Source organism: Gossypium hirsutum, chromosome A07 (genome assembly GCF_007990345.1).
Source record: "Gossypium hirsutum isolate 1008001.06 chromosome A07, Gossypium_hirsutum_v2.1, whole genome shotgun sequence".
NCBI classification, from domain to species: Eukaryota; Viridiplantae; Streptophyta; class Magnoliopsida; order Malvales; family Malvaceae; genus Gossypium; species Gossypium hirsutum.
In genome coordinates, this window is record NC_053430.1 from 97,069,073 (window position 1) to 97,093,857 (window position 24,785).

General features: G+C 29.7%; 2 protein-coding genes and 1 long non-coding RNA gene across 3 annotated transcripts; all 3 read left to right on the plus strand.

The window, feature by feature from the left end:
* The first annotated feature begins 6,753 nt into the window (after positions 1-6,753).
* On the plus strand, positions 6,754-9,043 carry LOC107955595 (UDP-glycosyltransferase 88F3-like). Its single transcript, XM_016891390.2, is given in 2 exon segments — positions 6,754-8,165; positions 8,168-9,043. Coding segments are annotated over 2 exon segments (1,416 nt in total). The 5' UTR covers positions 6,754-6,943; the 3' UTR covers positions 8,362-9,043.
* Positions 9,044-19,820: 10,777 nt separating this feature from the next.
* On the plus strand, positions 19,821-21,925 carry LOC107955597 (UDP-glycosyltransferase 88F5). Its single transcript, XM_016891392.2, has 2 exons — positions 19,821-20,607; positions 21,065-21,925. Exons 1-2 carry the CDS (start codon positions 19,927-19,929, stop codon positions 21,791-21,793), a joined length of 1,410 nt encoding a protein of 469 aa, XP_016746881.2. The 5' UTR covers positions 19,821-19,926; the 3' UTR covers positions 21,794-21,925.
* A 1,281-nt stretch (positions 21,926-23,206) lies between these two features.
* Positions 23,207-24,539, plus strand: LOC121231865 (uncharacterized). Its single transcript, XR_005929967.1, has 3 exons — positions 23,207-23,453; positions 23,530-23,596; positions 23,694-24,539. It is a non-coding gene; the product is annotated as an uncharacterized lncRNA (long non-coding RNA).
* The last annotated feature ends 246 nt before the right edge of the window (positions 24,540-24,785 follow it).

Below are 24,785 nucleotides of genomic sequence, written 5' to 3' on the forward strand. Positions count from 1 at the left end.
AATTTGATTTAATAAATTCATGTTGGGCTTGGGCCTAATCAATCCAAACATTTCACATCACCCACATTATTTGGGTTCACCCCAACCTTATTAGGTTTGGAACTAAACCCCCATTGCACATGAGGTAATGTTACAAGCTTAATTATTCAATTGCAATTTTAAGAGGGTTCACATATATAAACATATATCACACTTTGGTATTTAACCAATGTAGGATCTAAGCCTTTATTTTTCCTCAACAATATTTCCAAGTAGCTTACTTTGAGCATCAATTTCTCATTTATCACTCAACCATTTTGAGCATATGATATATCGTTGCAAAGGTCTCATGAAGTAGAATATGAAACCATAATTTTATGATTCAACTTTCCACCTTTACCTATTGAGAATATGCCTCAAAGTTCTCATAAAAATACAAATTTTCCAACAATGAATTCTATGCCATGAAATAGTTATGATGTTATCTTGGTAGATGTTAAGATGATGCACACATAAATATATGTAAGTACATATTTAGCACATGTTATGATGTAAGATAATTGGCAATTTGTCTTGAGACTATTAAACATTGAACTTAAAATAAATTTTATCCTGTTTTAGGTATTAAGAAAAGAACCTTTTCTTGAGGCATTCAAATATCGAAGTAAAAAGTTTGAAATAAGAGAATTATGTCTTGAGATATAAGTGACCAAGTCTTGAGACACAAACTTCAATGTCTCAAGATGCAGAGTTAAATTGGCTCATCAAGTTTGGATTTGAATCCTAACTTCATGTTTGATTCCGATAAACTTTGAAACATTTTATATGAGATATTTAGCTTAACTCATCATGTTTATGCATATAATTGTGATTGTATGAGAATTATTATGATTGATTGCCAAATTATTTGATATAATGAATTGAAATAGTCCGAGTTACTTCGGAAACATAATGTGATATCATACACCTAGATTTGACAATTGGGTCGGGTGAGGGGTATCACAATTATAATTAATAATTATCATAAATAAGGTTGTATATTAATTGTTTTAGAATTAAAGTTTTACTGTTAAAAACTGGACAAAATTAGAATGTTGTTTTTGAAAACAAAAAAAAAAATGTTAGGCTACATTTTATTAGAAAAATAGGTTGATTTAACCGACTAGATTGTCATAGTAGCTAAAGCACATTTTGTTAGGCATGTTTTCAGCAACCAACATGTCTTACAAGACACACTTTTGGGGAAAATAAAGCAAAAATGTTGAAATTAAAAAAAAAAAAAGAAATTAGGCCTGAATTTCCTAAATTTAAGGTAATAGATCTATTTTGGAGAGAGAAATAGAAAACATGTCCTAGAAAAAATAGAAAACATGTTCTTTCCTGGGTATTATTTCGCTTCTTAGTTATTAGTTGATTATTTTCTTAATTTGTTTTTTGTCATATTCGTTAATTAATTAATTTAATTAATTTTAGTTTTTAATCAACCACTCGAATTATTTAGTTAAATAATATAAAGACAGTAATTACTAGTATGTTTTAGTCTTAATGTGAACGATATCTGTGTTCACTGGAGCTATACTATTAATTGATAGATATACTTACCTTAGTAAAAATTTTAGTTAATTTCGTGGACATCAATGATTGATTTTTATGATTTGAGAATTTAAGATTGTGAAAAAGAAATTATATGATTTGAAATAAATACAAATTAAATTATTTTTAATTAATTATTAGCCATACATAATCTTCTAACTCTTTTTTTTTTTGAAAATGAATGGTTGGATTAAAATTAACATAAAACAAAGCCCGGTTTTTAAAGCCCATGCACAAAATAAAGTTAAAGCAATTTCAAACAACCCAATAAGAAAAACTAAAGAAAAAAAAATGTAACCTAACCACCAAGCAGAATTTCCTTATCCTTAAGTATATGAAAAAACAAAGTCCCTTGCCTTTTTTGTTTCTTGGAAAATGTAATGACCCGATAGTTAGGTAATTAGAAAGTGTATTTTTGGATTTCTGTTTTCATAAAACGGAATCGTAAATATTTGTTAACAAATATTTATAAAATTAGTTGTGTGGTTAATTAGGTTTTGGTTAGGTGAATTTGTTTAAATTAAGAGTAGTTAGATATAAAGATAGATTGAATATAAGGTAAAAGTTGAATTATAGAATAGAAAAAAAAATGAAAGAAATAAATTAGCAATTAAACCATAAGTGCCAAGTGTGTGGTAATAGTGAAATACATGTGGAATAATAATAAACATATATTAGTAATTATTATATATTTAATTATAATATAAGTAAATGTTATTAAATTATACTATATTATATTATATAATTAAAAGCAAATAAAAGAAATAAAGAGAGAAAAAGAGAGAATATTGAAACGAAACAGAGAACAACAGGGGAGAAAGAAAAAAAAAGGAAAAAAATTAAGGTTTCAAGGTTTGAAGTTTAATTGGTAAGTCAATTTGGCCCCTTTTCTTATAATTTTGGAGTTTTTAGAATTCTAGAACAAAATACTACTTGATTTATGTTGAAATTTTGAAAGTTAATGGGATTTTAGATGTTGTTCATGTTGAATAAATTGAAGTATTAGAGTTTGAATTGATAGAATTTCAAATTAGAATTGAGAAAATGATTGAATTGTAAAATAAATTATAGGTTTTTAATTAATAGGGACTAAATTGAGAGAATTTTGAAATTAGGGTTTATGGTGAAATTTGAAAGTTGAAATTAGTCTAAAGTGGATTTGAATGAAAATATGAAATTAGTTTTAAATAAAATAAAGTTAGTTTTGATTAATGGATTAATCTAAGGTAAAAAAAATGAAATTATCATACCATACATGTTTATTTTTATTAAATAGCATTGGAAAGTTATTTGATTGTTTTTTTTTAACATATAAATGTTATATTTTTTACATGAAATTGAAGAGAAAGAAAAGAAAAGAGAGGATCTAATTGAAGAAAAAGGAAAAGAGAAGGCTAAGGAGTGAAGGAAGACATCATCTCAACCTTTTTGTTGTAAGTACTACTAGATTTTTAAATTATTTTTATTTAAATGCTTATATTGTAGTATAGAATTATTTAGAAATAAAAATGTAAAATATATATTTAAATTTGTAAATAAAAATAATAATTAGATTCTGGAATTATGAAATTTGTAAAAAAAAATTATAGATAGAGAATATGAGATGGTATATTGTTTGAACATTAAGTAATAATGTTGTGATAAAAGTATATATGTGAAAAATGTGAGAAATTTGTGAATTGTGAAATAGGGACTAAATCATAATGATGGAGAAATGAGAAATCTTTTTCGCAATATTTATGTAAAGTATTTAAATGTATGAAATTCAGTTTTAATGGCCAAGTAGACGGAATCTAGAACTACTAGGATATTAGTGGCACACCGTTAAGGAACTTTAGCGCGCTCTCTGATAATTAGCACATTAGTGCTCTCTGATTATTAGCACGTTAGTGCTCTCTGTTTATTAGTGCATAATAACGCACCTTTGTATTTGTTCCTTATATCCAATGTGTTCTATAAAGTCTATTTTGGGCTAAGAATATGAGTTGTGAACAGAAGTGAATCATTAATGTGTTAAGGTAAGTTTGATAACTTACAAAAAGATAAGTTAAATTTTATTAATATAAGACATAGTTGAAGAAACTTAAATGTGTGTAAATATGTATTAATTGAATAAGTTTAAAATATTTTAATTATGATTTATTTACCTATTTAACCTTTAGTGCTTACTAAGCCTTCACCAGCTTAACACGTTTATTTTAACGCGTAGGTACAGTTAGACTCTAAGAGGTAGAGTTGGGTTAGGAGATCTCTCATCTCATCACATCCTTAAGAGCTTTAAGAGTAGGTACCCTATTTTGAATTAAAATGACATGTACATAGGTAGATCAAATGTGTTTTCGTGTGTTAGGGACTAAAATGTAAACTTTTGAAATTCTATCTATTTTGGCTTGCTTAAATTATCTTGGTGTATATGAAATGAATTAGTGAAACTATAAGTATGTTTGCAAATATGGTTGGTAAGTTAAAATGCTATGTATAAATGTTTAAATTAAACAGTATCTTGCCATAACCGTTTTGGCACCAAATGTAATATTCTTATACCGGGTCCATAAAGTTGGACCGATTATAAGGGTGTTACAGAAAACCACCATGTATTTGCTCTTGTTCATGTTGATTTGTTTGAAAGAAGAAAAAATCTTTAGATTTGCCCAATATTTGCCGTCATACCTTCACATCGGTCACGAAACTGCCACCGAAATTGAGAAAATGACTTGTGAGTCTCTTCTATTTTCCGATTTGCCTACCCAAAGTGAGTATTGCCATCCATATTCATTTTAACCGGCTAGGTTTTAATCTACGGGAAAAGTTGAACCCACTTGTTGAAGATCCTCTTCCGCTACCTTTTTTTGCATAAGAAGGAACCTCACCAATGAGATAAGTCTCTTCATTTCTCTTTAATCCTTCTATAGCCAATAAATGTGCAACTTCATTTGCTTGTCTCAGCGCATGCTTAAAGACACACACTTGGTATCTTTCACAGATTGCTCTAGTATTTAAAATATGGGCACCTATTACTGACCTATCGATTCCTTTTGATTGCAGCTTCTGAATCACTGATAAGGTGTCTCCTTTGATCTCCACCCTCGTAAGTCCAATATGCAGCCCCATCTTAATCATTTGAAAACATGCCAGTGCCTCAACCGCAAATGGTGAAGGTATGTTGCCATGCAGAATGCTTTTTGAGAATAACACCCTGCCACTAGCATCTCTGATGATAATTCCTAAGCATGACTTGTTACTTTGCTTACAAAAAGCTACATCAAAATTTATTTTGACAAATTGTTCATTTGGTGCCTTCCATCGTACTTGTACAACTTGCTTTACTGTTGTTCTTTCATTGATTCCATCAATTTCCCCCAAATAATTTCTAATAAAATTTGTCGTCTCTGATGCTATTATATTTTTGCCTTCATGCAGTAGTTGATTTCTCCTAGCCCATATAGCCCACAAAGCACAACAAAAGATTCGACAAAGGTACTTAGAATTGTTCTAAAAAAATGATTCACCTAGTTTTTTATATTCATAATTGGTGACATTTTTTGCCACATAATGCCTAACTACTGCTAGATCTCCTTTGATTTCAGACACTCCATAAACACATATTTCCATTGTTTCGAATCCGTTCGCACATCTAGGGCATTCTGACGTTCCCATCAGCCTCCTGTAATTTAGATTAGAAAAAGTAGGCAAATAGTTCTTTTTAATTCTCAATATTTAAAATGTAGTTCCCATATTATTTTCTTGTAACAAGAATTTGTAAGCACTACGCACTGTATACTCCCCCAATGCCTTTCCACCCAAGCCAAGAAATCCTCATGTAGAAACTATGTCAAAGGATTGCTTAAAATGTGTTGGGCCTCCACCTCACTAAAGGTAGATCGTACAATTCCTTCTCTCCATGTCCTCAATCTTGGATCAATCAAATCAACCAATGTTTGTAAGCATTGATTAGTAATAGTTTGTTGAATTTTGTAATTTGGATTCCTAAGTATCCACGTATCATCTCTCACCAAGATTGCTGCCCCTATACCAATTTTCCAACACAACGCAAGAATCCCTTTGGGGCCCACACACTTTTCTATAAGTATACAAAGGTAGATTCCCTAAACTTGACTTTAGAAAGTTCATGTTTGGAAAATATTTTGCCTTTGAGTTCTCACTAACAAGGAATTTGGGTAATTAATCAATCACCAACCTTGTGTGGCCAGTAGAGCCAAATTAAACTTTGCTAGGCAATGGAATCCCATACCTTCATAATTTTTTAATTAACATAAATGACTCCAATTACACCAATGAATTCCACGCTTATTACTACTTTTACGCCACTAGAAATTACCAATAATATTTTCATGTTCCACACATAATGAATTTGGTAATAGAAAACATAACATGTAATACGTAGTCAAAGATGTCAAATACGCCACCCGCTTATCTTTATCATCATTCTATCCTTCAATCAATAAAATGCCCATAGTTTTTCGCCACTCACTATGTTCGGCAGCCCCAAATATTTTTTCAGTTCTATAAGCATACTAACATTAAGCATTTGTGAAATCAATTGCTTGTCCTGATATGAAACATTAGTCAAATTATGCTATTAGACCTTGTACTTTGTGCAAATTGTAGATTTAATACCTCTATTTTACATGGATCAATTTTAATTTCTGTATTTTTTGAATTTTCAAATTTTAATCTTGATCCAATGGTAACAGTTAAGTTTGTTTAGTTAAATTATGTTATTTGTATTGTATTATGCGTAAAGTTAAAGATTTAATCCACATTCATCAATTGGATCAACCTTAGTGATTATATTTTTTGAATTTCAAAATTTTAATCTTAAATGCAGATAACAATCATTAAATCTATTAACTATATTTTTTAGTAATATGTGAAAATAACAAACAACATAGCATTCCAAATGTGATAATATGTTTGACACATCAAATTATAAAAATAACATAATTTAACTTATTGAATTTAATAGTTATTATTTGGTTAAGATTAAAAATTTCAAAATTTAAAAATATAAAGACTAAAAATGATAAAATTAAAATACATGTACTAAATCAACAAATTACCCATCTAATAGCAGAATTTAACTTTTATCTAACACAAAATTTATATGAATGTTACTCATAAATTAGTGTGGATTACGAAAAGTCCTCCTAGTTTGTCTTCAACTAGATATTTCTTAAATTTAAATTGTACTTTTCTATCAAAAAAGATAAACATTTCATAATGATAAAGACACGAGTGGTTGAAAGTGAAGGACCAAGGAAAGTTTGTTCCAACAAATACACAAGAAATTTATTGCTCCATCAATGTTCCAAAACACACTCCTTCAAGAAAAAGAGAGAGAAAATAAACAATGCAAGAGACGATCGTTCTCTACCCATCGCCCGGATTGGGCCATGTGTTCTCAATGGTGGAGCTTGGCAAACTCATCCTTCACCACTACAACAACCGATACTCCATCACCATCCTCCTTACCACTGGCTTTTGGGACACCCCAACCATCATCTCTTACATCAATTCCGTCTCCCAAGCCTTCCCATCTATCTCCTTCTTTCGCTTCCCTTCCATCTCCATTGACCTATCTCAAAACTGCAGCGGTGCCGCCATTGCCTTCCACTTCATCCGCCTTCATGCACCCAACGTCCTCCATTCTCTTCATCAAATCTCCAAATCTCACAAAATCTCCGCTTTTATCATTGATCTTTTCTGCACTGCGGCTTTATCTATGGGAAAAGATCTTAACATCCCTACTTTTTACTTCTTTACCTCTGGTGCTTCTACCCTTGCTGTTTTCCTTCAAATCCCAAAGCTTGATAAACAAACCTTTGGAAGAAGCTTCAAAGATCTGCCCAACACGGTCTTCCATTTTGAGGGTGTGCCATCGTTGAGAGCTGTACACATGCCTGAACCTTTACTTGATAGAGAAGATCCAGCTTATCATGATTTTATGTACTTCATGTCAAATCTTCAACAATCAGATGGAATCATAGTCAACACTTTTGAAGATCTTGAACCCATTTCCATTAAGGCTATTGCTAATGGTTTATGCCTTCCTGATGCTCCAAGTACTCCACCAACTTTCTACGTTGGACCTTTGATTGCACCAAGTAAACATGAAGCTGAAAATGACTATTGTTTATCATGGCTAGAGAAGCAACCGAGTCAAAGCGTTGTGTTCTTGTGTTTTGGAAGCCATGGGACGTTCTATCCACCCCAAGTTAAGGAAATAGCCAAAGGGTTGGAAAATAGTGGGCAAAGGTTCTTATGGGTTGTAAAAGATCCACCCAATCATGAAAAGACTAAGCAAGCTGAAGATAACCCTGATGTGGATTTAGACAGTCTTTTACCAGAAGGATTTATGGAGAGAACCAGAGATAGGGGTTTGGTTGTGAAGTCATTTGCGCCACAAGTAGCAGTGTTGAACAAGGACTCAATTGGTGGCTTTGTGACTCACTGTGGGTGGAACTCGGTATTGGAAGCGGTGGTGGCTGGGGTGCCTATGATTGCATGGCCTTTATATGCAGAGCAACACTTGAACCGGAACATTTTGGTTGAGGATATGAAGATGGCTATTCCGGTGAGCAGATGGAGGGGGATGGGTTTGTGAGTGGAACTGAGTTGGAGAAACGAGTGAGAGAGTTGATGGAATTGGAGAAGGGTAAGGAGCTTAGAGAAAAGAGCAGGAAGATGAAAGAGAAGGCCTTGGCTGCCATGGGTCCAGCAGGGTCTTCTACTAAAGCACTTACGAAGCTGGTTGAGTTATGGAAGTAAGGTTGAGGCCGGTGTTTCTTCGGGTTTTTTACCCATATAGTATAAAATAATTAAAAAAATATCAAAATGGTACTAATAGCAAATTATTAACGAAAATGGTATGGGGAGGGTGGTGCCGCCTATGGCAGAGACGTGACCACCCTCCCACCTGACATGAACAGTAAAAAACAGTAAAAAGTTGTTGAAAAAAAAGGTTAAAATTGAAAAAAAGAAGAAGCTGAATCTGGAAAAAAAAAGTTGGTCTGGTGGTGTGCCTGCCACAGGCGGCACCGATGGTGCCAGTGGCAGAGACGGCACCGGTCTCCTGCATGCACACCTTGTTTTTCCTGCTGTGTTGGGACCATATATTATGGTCCCCAACTCCATTTCGGGAAGAAGAAAAGAAAAGAGAAGAAGAAAAGGAAGAAGGAGAAGAAGGAAGAAGGAGAAGAAGGAAGGAGAAGAAGAAAAGAAAGAAGAGAAGAAGAAGGAGAAGGAGTCGGCAGGTGAGGGAAAGAAAAAAGAAAAAGAGAAGGAGAAGGAGAAGAAAAGGGAGGGAGGGAAGGAAGGAAGGAAGGAAAAAAAAAAGAAAGAAAAAGGAGAAAAAAAAGGTAATTTTTTTTTCAGTTTTTTTAACTGTTTTTTTACCCTCCCTATACTATTTTCGTCAATAATTTATTATTAGTATCATTTTGTTTTTTTTTTAAATTATTTTATACTGTATGGGTAAAAAATCCTGTTTCTTTTATGGGTCTCTTACAAGGTCATTAGGTGTGGTGTGAGGACTAAGGCAATCACTAACGGATCTACTGTTTCTATATTAGTATGTAACATTTTATATGTGAGATTAAATAATTTTTAAATATAAAATATTTATTAAAAAATACTTTGTAAAGAAGATCTTTAAAATGTAACAAGGTTCAAATCTCATCATTAGTCTTTCCCCAATCTTTTAATAGGAGTATAAATACATTGCAGAACAATATAAATAATAATATTTATGTCAACCGAGTTAGGATTCAATCGGCCAAATCTCACCATATATAAATTTTAAGATAAAAAATATATATCAATTATATAAAATATTCTTTAATAAGCTTCACAAATACAATATTTCATTAAACAAACTCAAAATAAACAAGCAAAAAAACCTATTCCATAAATCAAACAATAAGATCATCCCATACTATGCAGTATAATAATTCATAATTCAACAAACCCAAAATACATAATAATAAAAAATTAAATTTAAAATATATTTTAAAACTATTTTTATAAAAATTAATAATAATAAATTAGATTTAAAATATATTTTAAAATTAAAATTTTCATACCTACAAGAATGAAAATCAATTAATAGCACTGATATGACCAGTACCAACTAGAGTTTGCACTGAAATAGAACCTAAAATTTGTTATTCTAATTTACTACCAGAATGGAACAGTTCAACTAGTACGAGTGCTACCGAAATGATATCGACTACCATTATGAGGGTTGCAATCCTACACCTCTCAATTTGTGTATGAGGTTAATTTTATGCCATAAAATAATTATAATTTTATTTTTTATTATTAATTTCTTAAAAATAAAAAATAAAAAAAATATAATTCCAAACAATATAAAAAAATATCTTCAAAATAAAAAAAACATAAAAATTATAAAATTATATTTTTTTTTCAAATTTCCAGTAAAATATAAAATCTCTTTTCCACTACTTATATATAAGTTTGGTTTAATATACAAAAACAATATTAAAAAAAAGATGATTGTTGTTTTATATGAAAAGAAACATTATAAAATTTATTTAAAATATAAAATCTCTTTTCTCTACTAATATAAAACATCGAAATTGGGTTTTGGATGAAAATTTTATTTTTTTTAAATGCTAACATTTTAGAATTTATCAATTTAGAATTTTAAGATTTGTAATTATTTTGTTTGGATAAATAATTGATTCAGACAAATATAGGTTATTAGAATTTTACAAATTTAAAAAATTAAGAATAATTATATTAAAAATAAATAATATAAAAATATTTAATATGAGTATCAATCTATTTGTAAAATTTTATAAATATTTTTAATAAAATAAAATTTAAAATATATATTATAATTAAATAAAAATGTTTTTTTTACCTTGAGTTATTAAAATGCCCTCTTGAAATTACTCGCAAATTTTAAAATTCTCTAATATATTTTAGAATTTTAAAAATCTTAATACAAATGAAATTTCTCCTACAAATTCTTCACCCAAACATACATTTAATTTTTTTTAAAAAATTTTTTGAAGATTTTGATTTTTTTTTTAAAAAATTCATAACTTTTTGATAAATTTTAACAATTTTAAAATTTTTTAGAATCCTTTTTTACATCATGTTAATGCATATAATTGTGATTGTATGAGAATTATTATGATTGATTATCAAATTATATGATGTAATGAATCAAAATAGTTTAAGTTGCTTTGAAAATATAATGTAATGTTATAAATCTAGATTTGGCGACCAGATCAAGTGTGGGTTTCGTAATTATTGTATATTAATTGTGTTATTAGAATTAAAGTTTTATTGTTAAAAACTATAATATTAAGTGGGCAAAATTAGGTAGAACGTTGTTTTTGAAAAAAAACAAAATTAAGCTGCGTTTGATTCAATTAGAAAATTAGGTTGATTTGACCGACCTACACTATCATCGTAGCAAACAGCACATTTTGTATACATGACACGCTTTTAGAGAAAATTATGCAAAATACCGAAATTAGGCCTAATTCACCAAAATTAACTTTTTTTTAATTTTTAATTAATAAATATATTATTTTCAAATTTTTAATTCATATTTTTAATTAATAATTATTTTATTTATATAAATAAAATAATAAATGTGTAATTATATAATAAAAATATATATTTTATATATCATTATGTTAAAAACATTTTTAATTAATAGTTCATTTATTTATATATAATAAAAATTAAATTTGATTTTATAATATTATAATTTACTATACCCACAATATAGATGAAAAAACAATGATGTTTGAAATATTTTGTCACAGCCGAAAATGTTAAAGGTTTGGTATAATGGAAATTCTGAATATTTAATTAGAAATTTTTTTGTTTAAGTAGGTTCTACTCTGAATATCAGAATCTTGCATGCTGATAGGTAAATAGTTAGTATTCAAGTTTAGAGTTGTTACACTAGAATTATGAGTTCTCTTTAATGGAAACATTATGATTAGGAATATTAAATTTGATGATGAATGAATTGGTTTTGGTGAACAATTGTGGGAAGGTTATATTAGGTGGACGACATTCTCATTTGAAGCATTTTTCTCTTATTCTGGCATCCATTTTCCATTCTTCTATTTTCTTTGGTTAGTTTCGTAAGAAAGAAAATTAATGAGCTATATGCATGAGGGGAAGAAACTAATGTGTTTGGCTTAAATAGTTGATAATTTAGCAATTCAGTAATCTTTCCAACTCTTTCGTATCTTTTGATTGAAGAGAAGGAAGGAAAATATGAGGAATTCAGTAAAATTTATTTTGTTCTATGACGTTAAAGTTGCAGTTAACCTTTAACATTTATCTGCATGCAATTGAATTAATGTTTTCTTACATATGTATTCATTGTTCGATCTTTATATGGTTGTTATGTTTAGCTAACCAAGAAGGAGGTGGCCTGAGTGATAAAGGGAATGCTAAGCAGGTGTGAGTAGTATCAGCTCCAAGTATTTTGCTGGTGAGTTCCTACACTTAAACTAGTTGATATCTTTTATTGTATTTCCTTGTTATGTCATTTTGCTATGGAATTAAACCGTGATGTTACAATATGTGTATGAGTGTTGTAATGATAGTTTTTAGCTGGGAAATTGTATGATTATGATGTTGAGAAATGTGTCTATATTATAGTAAACATGTAATTGTTTTCTATGTATCTAAATGATGAATAAATGAATTTCACATTTCATGTTGTGTCTGTTGTATTTCTGTCTTTCATATTTTACATGCATAGCGAAATTGTGACAATCAAATATTAGTTCATTGATTATATAAGTTCAAATTTATGATAAGTAGTATTGTAAGAACGTTTACATTGCAAAAACGATAACTTACTTCAGTAGATAATTTAAACGAATCCATAATCCCATAAAACAATCAAAGTGAGTATTTGATTCAAACACTAAGAAGGAATATTATCTACAATTCCAATTGAGGAGATGACTAGTCTTAGCTATCGAAGCAGTTGACTCCACGAGTAGAGACATGGATGTATTCATTGGTAGAATGATATATTGGACTGGATCTAAGAAGGAATATTATCTACAATTCCAATTGAGGAGATGACTAGTCTTAGCTATCGAAGCAGTTGACTCCACGAGTAGAGACATGGATGTATTCATTGGTAGAATGATATATTGGACTGGATCTAAGATGAATTAATTCTGAATCCGTTTGTGAATTAATTCACTTGTCACATTCATGGTATGATTTACCTAAATCCTGAGTTAGTCACTGATCATACGTATGTAACTCATGTGCTTTGATATAAGTAGAGGCTTATACTCTAAAGATGATTGATCCGATAGCCGGTATGTTCGGTACATGACTTGTGTATGACATAGCTTTACTAGCAACAATAGAATTCATAGCTTAATTAAAGAGTTAACGATATCCTCTGATTGATATTATGTAGGTTGATAAATATGGAACATGGCCACAAGTTGCTTGTTCTCGAATGAGAAATTTATCATAGTCATTCGTTGACAGTGATCATATTAATCATTAGGAGGACACAATGGTCACAATAAGATAAAATAGGATTTTATTCAGTGAACAAATTTAACTTAAAGAAATCAAAGATATCATATGAGGTAACGCATACATGAAGAGGTCATTGGATAAAGCAGTTAGATGAATTGTTTTTGTAAAGAGTATATAATAAGGAGTTTTCAATCATGGTACTTGTTGTGGACTGACTCCATGATTAAGTAATTGAGAATTATCGAAACGATGTTTCTAGACATAATTGCAATTACTAGAGCCTAATTGTATATGTTCGACTAGTCCCTCCACTAGCTTAACAAAAACTCAATCGGTCTGCATTTGAATTAGAAGAAAATTCTATGACTTTGAAAATAATTTAATTAAGTTTATTTATTGTATGCGAAATTAAATTGGTGATTGTAAGAATTGTCCAATTAGAGAATGGGATTAAAAAATTTTCTTGAAAAATTAATTTGGAAAATATTAGTGATTTTTGGGAAAATTAGTTTTGATCAAGTAAAATTAAATTAATTAATATGATATTTTAAAAAATTAATTTTCAAGTCAAACAATTAGCCCAATGGGTAATTGAAATTGAAAATTGAAAATTGGACCTGAGATAGGAAATTGGACCTAACATAGAAAATTAAACCCGAGAACCCAAAAACAAGATTAAGACCCAAAAACTGGTCAACCCGAGCCTGGTATGTGAAACTGGGCCGACGGTCCAACCAGTTTCAGGACCAAACTGGTCAAGCTATCACTAGGCCCGAATCGAATTGGCAATAGCCAAATCGGCTCGAGGTGCCGTGAGGATGTCGCACCTGCGATGGCACCACTGGAAATGGTGCCGACGACGGCGACATTCTAGTGGTCGACGGTTTGTCCTTCATCGGTTGAGCAGTGGAGGAATCACACTCCTATTGGGACTTTGTCGGATAATTTGATTCTAGATTAACTATTCTAAAAATAATATTATTTTAATAAAATTAATATTAAATTTAATTTAATGCTTATCTTGATAGTATTTTATTAATTTAATATTAAAGTGATTATCTTAATATTAAATTAATATTTATCTACAAATATTCTCTTAATTTAATAAGATTTAATATTAAATTAAATTTAATATTTATCTTGATAAGTATTATATTAATTTAATATTAAAGTGATTAAGTTTAATCGTAGTTGAACTATCTAAACTCTCTCTATATAAGGAGAAAGTTATAGACAGAAAATTCTTTGAATAAATTATTTCAGAAAATTTCTAAAAATATTTTTTATTTACAACTTAACCCAAAAATTTAGAGAAATTACAAAATTACCCCATTGGTAATTTTACAAAAAAAAATTCTAATTCGAGGCAAGCCACACTCGGCAGACGTAAGCTTGAGGATAGTAGAGAAGACTACTTAGTCGGAGCATTCACCTTAGATGAATAAAAAATATACAATTTTGATTAAGTGTTTATTACTTTAGATATCACAATCAAGTTCTAGTTTTGAAAAAAAATTTAAAACTATGATTTTTCCTTTAAACTTATTTTCTGCTGCGTTTTCTAAACCTAATTTTCCAACATCTTCTTCTATGAATCTGTATGTATAAGTTCACATGTAAGTCTGTAGGTTTGTTCGCCAAGTCAATTTGAAATGTCTTTCTACATGGTGGGTCAACTATTAATTTACTTGCAACAAGTCTGTGCGAAGAGACAATATGTGTTATGGTTATTCGGGGGAAGATATATACCGCGCCACTAAATTATCAAGCTCAAACATAAATTGTGGAATCTCAATTTTTCGTGTTTTATTTCCAGGAACATATGAATGTGCAAGTTTTGTTCAAACTTAATGTAAATCAAGTTCTTAAATTTAACAAATAAAATGGGGAGGCAACTTTATTGATGAACTCACTAAATTTCTCACAAACTTACTATATTTTCTCTCTTTTATTTTTAAGTAATCTTAATTGTTCAACGTTGGAACTAAGCCAGAGTCTTCAAGCCTTATGTGAGCATATCAACTTTTGTTTGTAACATGTATATATATACCTGGGCAACCTGTAGAGTTAAACTCTTGTTTTGTATATCGAGAATAACTCTTTTAAACATAGTTCTAATTGTAATTATACGTATGAGGTTAGAGTGACAAAATCGAAGTTTTGTATTACTAGAAGTTTGATATATATATATATATATATTTAAATATTGAAAATTTACAGCAAACATTCTCTATAAATTTGTCGAACAAAGAAAAATAAATAAATATAGATTATTTTGCATGGTTTCGAGTCGTAGTCTCGGCGTATCGGTCGTCCTGCCTATTGTTTGGGTGTTACATATTTACACATAAAAATAATAATGATATTTGAAATAATTATTTTATTTTTTAATATTGTAAATCACCATACCCACAATATAAGTGGAGAAAAAAATGTTTAATATATAAAAATTATATATAAAAATATCAAACAAATTAGTTAAAAATAAAATATATTTTACATAATCATAAATATAAAAAATATATTTTTATTATATAATTACATATTTATTATTTTATTTATATAAATAAAAGTGTTATTAATTAAAAAGATGAATTTAAAAACTTGAAAGCAATATATTTATTAATTAAAAATTAAAACAATATGAAATAATAATAATAATACAAATGTGAGTAAAAGGGCAATTACAAAACCACTAACATTTAACTATCTAAATAAATGAGTTAAAATGTTAAAAAAAACGCGCTTTGTTAAAAACGGTCTTCAAAATCGATTTATTTTCCTCAATTTCAAAAATTTCGGCCTAAATCCTTAATTTTTTTTTATTTCGACATTTTACCTAATTTTTCCCGCACTTTAATCACGGTAATGATATACTCCACCAAATATAATTATTGAGCCTCAACAATAAAAATAAAAATAAAAATAAAAAAAGGTTAAAAATCTTACCCTTGCCCCCACCCCTGTATATTTAAAACCATCCTTCAATATTTTACACATAAATCTTTGAAACCATTCATCTGATCATTCTCAACCAATCTTCTAAATTAATTCTCTCAATTTTATTATTTCACAAAATTATTTTTCTTTTTCATTTTTTATAAACACATATTTTTATCTAATTGGTTGAAAAAGTATTTAGTTAATAAAGTTAATGAGATTTAAACTAATAAAATTACTAAATTTATCATAAATTGAATTAAAATTTTTAAAACCAAACATTGAAGGAACTAAAGAAAAAAAAATCATGTTTGACTTGGTGTTCAAGGGATGTTTTTTCATAGAACCCATTTAGGTTTGAACTTTTACGAGAATAAGTGGTTTGGACAGCTCCTTTTAGATGATGTGTGTGTAGTGTGAGTATATCCTATCGTTTGTGTGAGTATTAACTCTTTAATTGTACATTATTAAAAAGAACCTTAAGGGGTCAAACATAAATTCTAATATATTTTTTCTATTTATTATAGGAGGTTAAATGAAATTTTAAAAAATTGGAGGGGGTTGAGGCCCCTACCAGTTAGGGGTGAGCGTTCAACAAATCAAGTTGACGGATGAAAAAAAAAATTAATCGAGTTAACAAGTCCTATTTTATTATCTTAAATCAATTTGAAATTTTTTCGAATCGAGTTGAGTAAAATGTAATTCGAGTTTAGTTGAATCGAGTGAAATCTTTCGAGTTAAATTAAAAAATTAAACCTATCAAATTAAAATCTTTGTACAGTATAACTAATTCCATATTAGAGCATATAAATTTAAACCATATATATTTGAAAACTTTTTCAAAGCAAAATAAAAAAATAAGATATTTTTAATATGATAAACTTGAATAATTAATTAACTTGTTTAGGTCCCAAAATTATTATTTTAGAAAATTTTTAATTTTGTTTATATATTCTTTAGAATTTTTTTGAAAAATATAAATTTTGGAATTTTTACAAATATTTTTAATTTTAAAAATTATTTTGAATTTTTGAAAATCAAATTTTTTTTTTGCAATTTTAGTTGAGAGACCAATTTACATATTTTCAAAATTGACAAGGATGAAAGGGGTGTTTACACTAATTTGTTATTTGAATTATTCGAATTGTAAAATGCAACTTGACCCAAACTCGAAACTCGAATTACTTATTCGAGCCGACTCAAAAAAATCAAATAACTCAATTCGATTAACTCAAAATTCAAATTTTTTTCGAGTTTTTCAAATTGAGTCGAGTTTTGCTCACTCGTACTGCCAGCCCACCCTCTCTTCGTCCTAACCCTAAAACCCAAGTTGAGGTATTTATATTATATTTAAAATTTTGTTTGAGTTGATGTCACCCATCAACTGAATCTCGACTTAATCCTAAAGTTACTAAAAGCCCATTAACAAAACAATAGATATTATTTTGAGAGCAATTTTATCTTTTCATAAAAATTATACATGAATTTTGATTTAATGTACAATTGTATACATGAACTTTAATTTGGTACAGTTATACACATGAAACTTTAATTGTGGTTCAAATGTATACTTGAAATTTTAATTTTGATTTAATCATGCACATTTAAAGAAATAAATACATCAATTTTTTTTATATTGGATAAATATAATTATTTATGTATGCAACATATAAATATAAAATGATATTATACCAATAATTATGTTAATAATTTACAAGAATTGGATCAAATCAAAATTTCTTGTATAAAATTGCACAAAATCAAAATTCATGTATACAATTGCACATTAAACAATAGTTCATGTATAGTTTTGGTATTTATCCCAACTAAACTATATGATTAGAGATATGAAATTTTGGAAAGTTGAGCATAAAATAGTAAAATCTGAAACTATAGGGACTAAATTATAAAAATTTCAAAACATGAGTTTTAGGATTGATTATATGATTTGAGAATTTAAGATTCTGAAAATAGAATGTGAAATTTTAATAGTTAGAAAATCAGGGACTAATTTATGAAATTTTAAATTGTAAGGACTAAACTCAACATTCAAATAAAATTAGAAGTTGAGGCGTTTGTCATTGATTGGTTGGGAAATCATATCATATGAAATCACTAGCGTTTAAGAAATTCAGGGCCTGTTCTGCAATGCTTAAAAAAAGTACTTCTGGCTCCAAAAGTACTTTTGGAAGAAAAGTTGTGCTAAACAAGCTGCTTTTAGCTGAAATTTTTAACTTTTCAGAAGTACTTTTTAAAAGCTCTTCTGAAAATGAGAAGCTAAAATTTTTAACTTTTCCTCTTCTAAAAGCACTTTTAGTGCTTAATTACTTTTTTACCTCTCTAATAACATAGTATTTTCTATTTTTTTCTTGGTGTTTAATTACAAATATATTAAAATCATTAATTGAAAATAAAATAATATTTTTTAAAATACTAATTAAAAATATTTAATGGTTATATTTAAATATTTAAAATATAGTTTATATATTCTAATTAAATTTTATAAATAATTAATATTTATTGCTTAAAAATATTTAAAATTTATATTTCATATATTAAAATATTAACAACAAGTTATAATAAATTTTTTTATATTTTTACTAAAATATAATAATATTAACTAATTTAAATATTATTTAAATTCATATTTGTTACTTGATAATAACATGTCTAGAATGGACATATTATTTCTTAAAAATATTTTTTGATAGCAATGCTAAATACTCAAATTTTAAACTAAACTTTTCAAAAATACTTCTAAAAATTAATTTTCCACATTACTTTTCAAAAGCACTTTTTAAAAACAGTGCCAAACTAACCCTCAACAACAAATGATTTCTATGTTTTCATTAAAATTGAATTTTATTAATTTATTTGTTTAATTATTATTTGTCACGAAACCTGAACCCGACCCGGGGTCTAAAAAAATGTGTAAAATTCTATTAAAACTCGATCACTTGACCCATGATCGTCTTTATTTGTAATTGTCTCAAACCAATAATTTAAAATAAATACAAATTAATTATTGTTAATTAAGTATTGGCCGTACATAATCTTCAACGTTATTTTTAAAATAATAAAAAATAAATTTTAAATATTATAAATTATTTTATTTAAGGGTGATGGATTTTTTAGTGAAATAATGCTATTAGACCTTGGACTTTGTGTAAATTGTGGATTTAGTACCTCTATTTTAATTTGATCAATTTTAATTTTTGTATTTTTGGAATTTTCGAATTTTAATCTTGACTTAATGGTAATAGTTAAATTTGTTTGATTAGATTATGTTATTAGTCATGTATTATGTGTAAAATTATAGATTTAGTCCACATTCATTAATTGGATCATTCTTAGTGATTATATTTTTTGAATTTCAAAGTTTTAGTCAATCGTTAAATCAATATCTTTTTTTGGTGAGTAATATGTGAAAATAACAAACAACATAATATTAAACACGTGATAATATATTTCACATATCGAATTTAAAAAAAATTGTCTTAATTGATTTAATAATTACAATTTGGTTAGGATTAAAATTTTCAAATTCTAAAAGTAAAAAAAGTATAAAAAAAATTTTAACAGGTTTACAGCTTACACAAAATATAGGGTCTAATAGCATAAATTAACACAAAATTTATATGAATGTTACTCGTGAATTTGTGTGAATGAAGAAAAGCTAGGTTGTCTTCAACTAGATATTTCGTAAATTTAAGTTGTCCTTTTCCTATCAAAAAAGAGAAACATGTCATAATGATAAAAACATGAGTCGGTGGAAATGAAAGACCAACGAAAGTCTGTTTCAACAAATACACAAGAAATTTATTGTTTCATCATTGTTCCAAAACACTTCTCCTCAAGGAAAGAAAAAAAGAAAGAAAATAAACAATGAAAGAGACGATCGTCCTCTACCCATCGCCCGGATTGGGCCATGTGGTGTCAATGGTGGAACTTGGCAAACTCATCCTTCACCACTACAACAACCGATACTCCATCACCATCCTCCTTACCACTGGCTTTTGGGACACCCCAACCATCATCTCTTACATCAATTCCGTCTCCCAAGCCTTCCCATCTATCTCCTTCTTTCGCTTCCCTTCCATCTCCATTGACCTATCTCAAAACTGCAGCGGTGCCGCCATTGCCTTCCACTTCATCCGCCTTCATGCACCCAACGTCCTCCATTCTCTTCAACAAATCTCCAAATCTCACAAAATCTCCGCTTTTATCATTGATCTTTTCTGCACTTCGGCTTTATCTATGGGAAAAGATCTTAACATCCCTACTTTTTACTTCTTTACCTCTGGTGCTTCTACCCTTGCTGCTTTCCTTCAAATTCCAAAGCTTGATAAACAAACCTTTGGAAGAAGCTTCAAAGATCTGCCCAACACGGTCTTCCATTTTGAGGGTGTGCCATCGTTGAGAGCTGTACACATGCCTGAACCTTTACTTGATAGAGATGATCCAGCTTATCATGATTGTATGTACTTCATGTCAAGTCTTCAACAATCAGATGGAATCATAGTCAACACCTTTGAAGATCTTGAACCCATTTCCATTAAGGCTATTGCTAAGCTGTTAGGATCGTCCCGATTAAGCAATGAACAAGTAAAAATAGTAGAAGAAATTGAGAAGATGAACACACAAATTTAACGTGGAAAAACCCCTCAAAAGAGGATAAAAAACCACGGGTAAAGATAATTTTACTATAATGGCAAAAGAATGAAGAGTACAAAAGATGGAGATAAAAACTAAACCCCGAAAACCCGAAAAACAAAGAACCCTCAAACGTAAACACAAAATTCTCTGAATGTGTTATGAGTTCTAATCTAATGGATGTCTCTTTTTCTAAAATTGTAAAGGAGCCTATTTATAGGCTAAATTAGTAAGTCAAATAAACTATACTAATAAATGCTAAATATATTATACTAATAAATACTAAATCTTCTAGAAAGAAAATATATTTTTGTTTAACTTGACTTGCAAGCAATCTCTTAGAATTTGGGTCACACAATTCTAACATAAGGGTTTATGCCTTCCTGATGCTCCAAGTACTCCACCAACGTTCTACATTGGACCTTTGATTGCACCAAGTAAACATGAAGCTGAAAATGACTATTGTTTATCATGGCTAGAGAAGCAACCGAGTCAAAGCGTAGTGTTCTTGTGTTTTGGAAGCCGTGGGACGTTCTATCCTCCCCAAATTAAGGAAATAGCCAAAGGGTTGGAAAATAGTGGGCAAAGGTTCTTATGGGTTTTAAAAGATCCACCCAATCATGAAAAGACTAAGCAAGCTGAAGATAACCCTGATGTGGATTTAGACAGGCTTTTACAAGGATTTATGGAGAGAACCAGAGATAGGGGTTTGGTTGTGAAGTCATTTGCGCCACAAGTAGTAGTGTTGAACAAGGACTCAATTGGTGGCTTTGTGACTCACTGTGGGTGGAACTCGGTATTGGAAGCGGTGGTGGCTGGGGTGCCTATGATTGCATGGCCTTTATATGCAGAGCAACACTTGAACCGGAACATTTTGGTTGAGGATATGAAGATGGCTATACGGGTGGAGCAAATGGAGGGGGATGGGTTTGTGAGTGGAACTGAGTTGGAGAAACGAGTGAGAGAGTTGATGGAATCGGAGAAGGGTGAGGAGCTTAGAGAAAAGAGCAGGAAGATGAAAGAGAAGGCCTCGGCTGCCATGGGTCCATCAGGGTCTTCTACTAAAGCACTTACGACGCTGGTTGAGTTATGGAAGTAAGGTTGCGGCCGGTGTTTCTTCTATTAGTCTCTTACAAGGTCATTAGGTATGGTGTGAGGCCTAAGGCAGTCACTAACAGATCTACTGTTTCTATATTAGTATTAGTATGTATAGGTATCCGTATCTAGCTTTTTTTTTAAATATTTTATATAAAAATAATAATGAAATAAAGATTTGGTTAAAGTGATAAACAATATTTTAAAATTGTAGCATGAATTTAAATCTCCCCGTATATAAATTTTAAGATAAATTTATCAATTATATAAAGTTTTCTTTAATAAATTTCACAAATACAATCTTTCATCAAACAAATTCAAAATAAAATTTATTCCATAAATCAAACAGTAATATCATCCCATATTATGTAATATAATAATTTATAATTCAACAATACTAAAATAAATAATAATAATAAGAGGAAATCTAGGGGCTAATTGTTGCTTTGATATTTTAAAAAAATTTAAAATTTAAAATTAATAAAAATAAAATTATACTTTCACCTTTTAAAATTATAAAAAATTAATTTAATTCTTTATAAATTATAAAAATATAAACTATTAAAAATTAAAATTTTATTTGCCCACCTAACAAGAATTTTCTAGCTTTTGTCTGTCGGAGCAAGACAGTTAAATAAAACATGGTAAAGTGTTCATTAGAACAGTTGAAGAAGGCAAAAACAATGGCAACCATTGCTGCGTGGCAAAGCTCAAAGACTGCTCTTTCTTTATCCTCAAACTCCTCCTTGGGCCAGCGTCTCTCAATTCCTCCTCCTCTCTCCCCTCTGCATGTAAGTTCTTTTGTTTTTCCTTTCAATTTCTTTTACCTCATTGTTTGCTTCAATTTACACGATTTTCTTGTATTTTTCAGTTCATTGAAGGTTATATAGAAATGGGTGTTTCACATTTTTCACTCTTTTGCCTTGGATTTCTTTTGACCAAGTCTAAAGCAACTTAAAAAAATAAGAAAGGGTATATTTCATACGCTATTTGGTTTCTTTCTCTTTACGTATTTCTTCTAAAAAGTTAGATGACAAATAAAAAATCTTTAATATATAACAAAATATGTCTTTGATATTATTCAATAAAAGATTGGGCCTACAATTTTTATATAATATCATCACTAATTGTTGAATAATTGTAATGCACTTTGCTTCATTTAATTAATTAACATTTTTATTTTTTATTTTTAATCATATATATAACTAATTTAATTATAATTAAAAATATAAATATAACACTAAAATTATTAAATTAAATTAATAATATAATATAATATAAAATTTACATTAATTTTTAAATCAATTTGTGCATCACATTTATAACGTCCTGAATAATTTATTTCTATTTCTGTAAAAATCTAACACAAGTGAGTATTTGCTTTTGTGGTTATTGTTTTGGGTGTGTGTGAGAGGTCTCAGAGTTCAATTTCAACTTTTGACAATTTTTGTTATTTTTGATCTGAGTCTTACCCTTGTTGAGTGGACTTACATAAAATTTTCTTTTTTTAAAATTCCTCTCTCTTCCCAGGAAAGCAGACGCCAAATTTTCTTTTACTTTCCTCTGTTCTTTTATTCCTCACCTTTTCTGATACTTCCTCTATTTTGCTTCAATCCGTCAACGAATCTTGGTATTTTGCTGTTATACTTTCTTTCGATTGTTCGGTAAGTGAGGTTCTAACACTTCTGTAGTTTTGTTTTCCAAATTGCCGGTTAGAGCCTTATTTTTCTGTGTTGGCAGCGGCGAATCGTGAAGTGCGGGGCTCTCCTCTTGTGGATTTGTAGTCGAAATCATTTGGGGTCTTGGGGTAAGTGATGAGCATTTGAATCGAACTTTTGTTGGTTTCGTGGTTTCCGATTAATTGTGAATTAAGACTGATTTTGGAGTTGGTTTGTTGATTTTAGGTTCTGGTGACTTCAGGTGTGTTTTTGTATCAAAACTAAGACGTGTGTGTACCCAAAACGCAAAAAATCAAACTTCAGCAAAAGCCGAAAAACTGTTCCGTTGACACTACATAGGCGTGTGGTCGCCCATGTGGTTGGCCTTCTGCGAGACACGGTCGTGTGATTGACGAGGGCATGGCCATGCCCAAGACACAGCCGTGTGGCGGTGTGAATGTGGCTGTTTGAGCCACACGGGTAAGGTCAATCTGGGCGTGTGGCCACATGGGCAATCCACACGGGGATGTGAGCCAAAATTTCTAAAGTTTTTCTTAGGGTCGCACGGGTCGTTTCGATCGACTGTAGACCTACCATAGGGTCGATAAGGGCTAACCAAACCCTAGATTATGTGGTTTGATATTCTGATTGTATGCTGTGAGTAGGATGCTTTTATGCATGTCTGACTATTCTGATATATGTATATCTGATATTTGTACACAAGTATGATAAGCATGTTATATTTGTGTCTGAATCTGTATTTTGTATCTGTTTTTAGGGTGGGACTGTATATATGGAGGAAGTGTTCTGGAAGGCGACCCTCGCCTATATTCTGGCAGCTTGGCTGCATATTATCTGATATGTGTCGTAATGGCATAACACAGTGTATAGGGTTGGGTGGGTGTTTTTAACCCCGTATGATGTGTTGGGATGGTCGGAGATGGTGTGTAGAGGATGGAGGTAGGATTCTGCATATCTGATTCTGTTATTTGTTTTTGTAAAGGACTTAAGTCTGATCTAAATCTGAATGTATATATGACTTCTGTATAAATTGTATGTCTATTTCTGTTGGGTTACACACTGAGTTTACGAAAACCCACATCTGTTTGTCTGTTCTGTTCAGGTAATCCATAGACTTAGGCAGATCGGTGCGGCTAAGACTCAGCGGTGACCACTTGACCGTAAATTGTTTAAACTTAGTAATTTATGGTTTATTTAAAATTCTGGATTTATTTGAGAGTTTGTAATTTTTGGGACTCTCTAAACTGTATGGTTTTTAACTGTTGATTTTTGGTTTGTTGATAATTTGCAAGCTTCGATAAAATGTTTTATGAAAAT

Bases quoted from the DNA above. Each gene is read 5' to 3' on its own strand.
- LOC107955597 (XM_016891392.2), top strand. From the start codon at position 19,927: ATGAAAGAGACGATCGTCCTCTACCCATCGCCCGGATTGGGCCATGTG. The intron at 20,608-21,064 runs GCTAAGCTGTTA...TTCTAACATAAG, and splicing joins CCATTTCCATTAAGGCTATT to GGTTTATGCCTTCCTGATGC.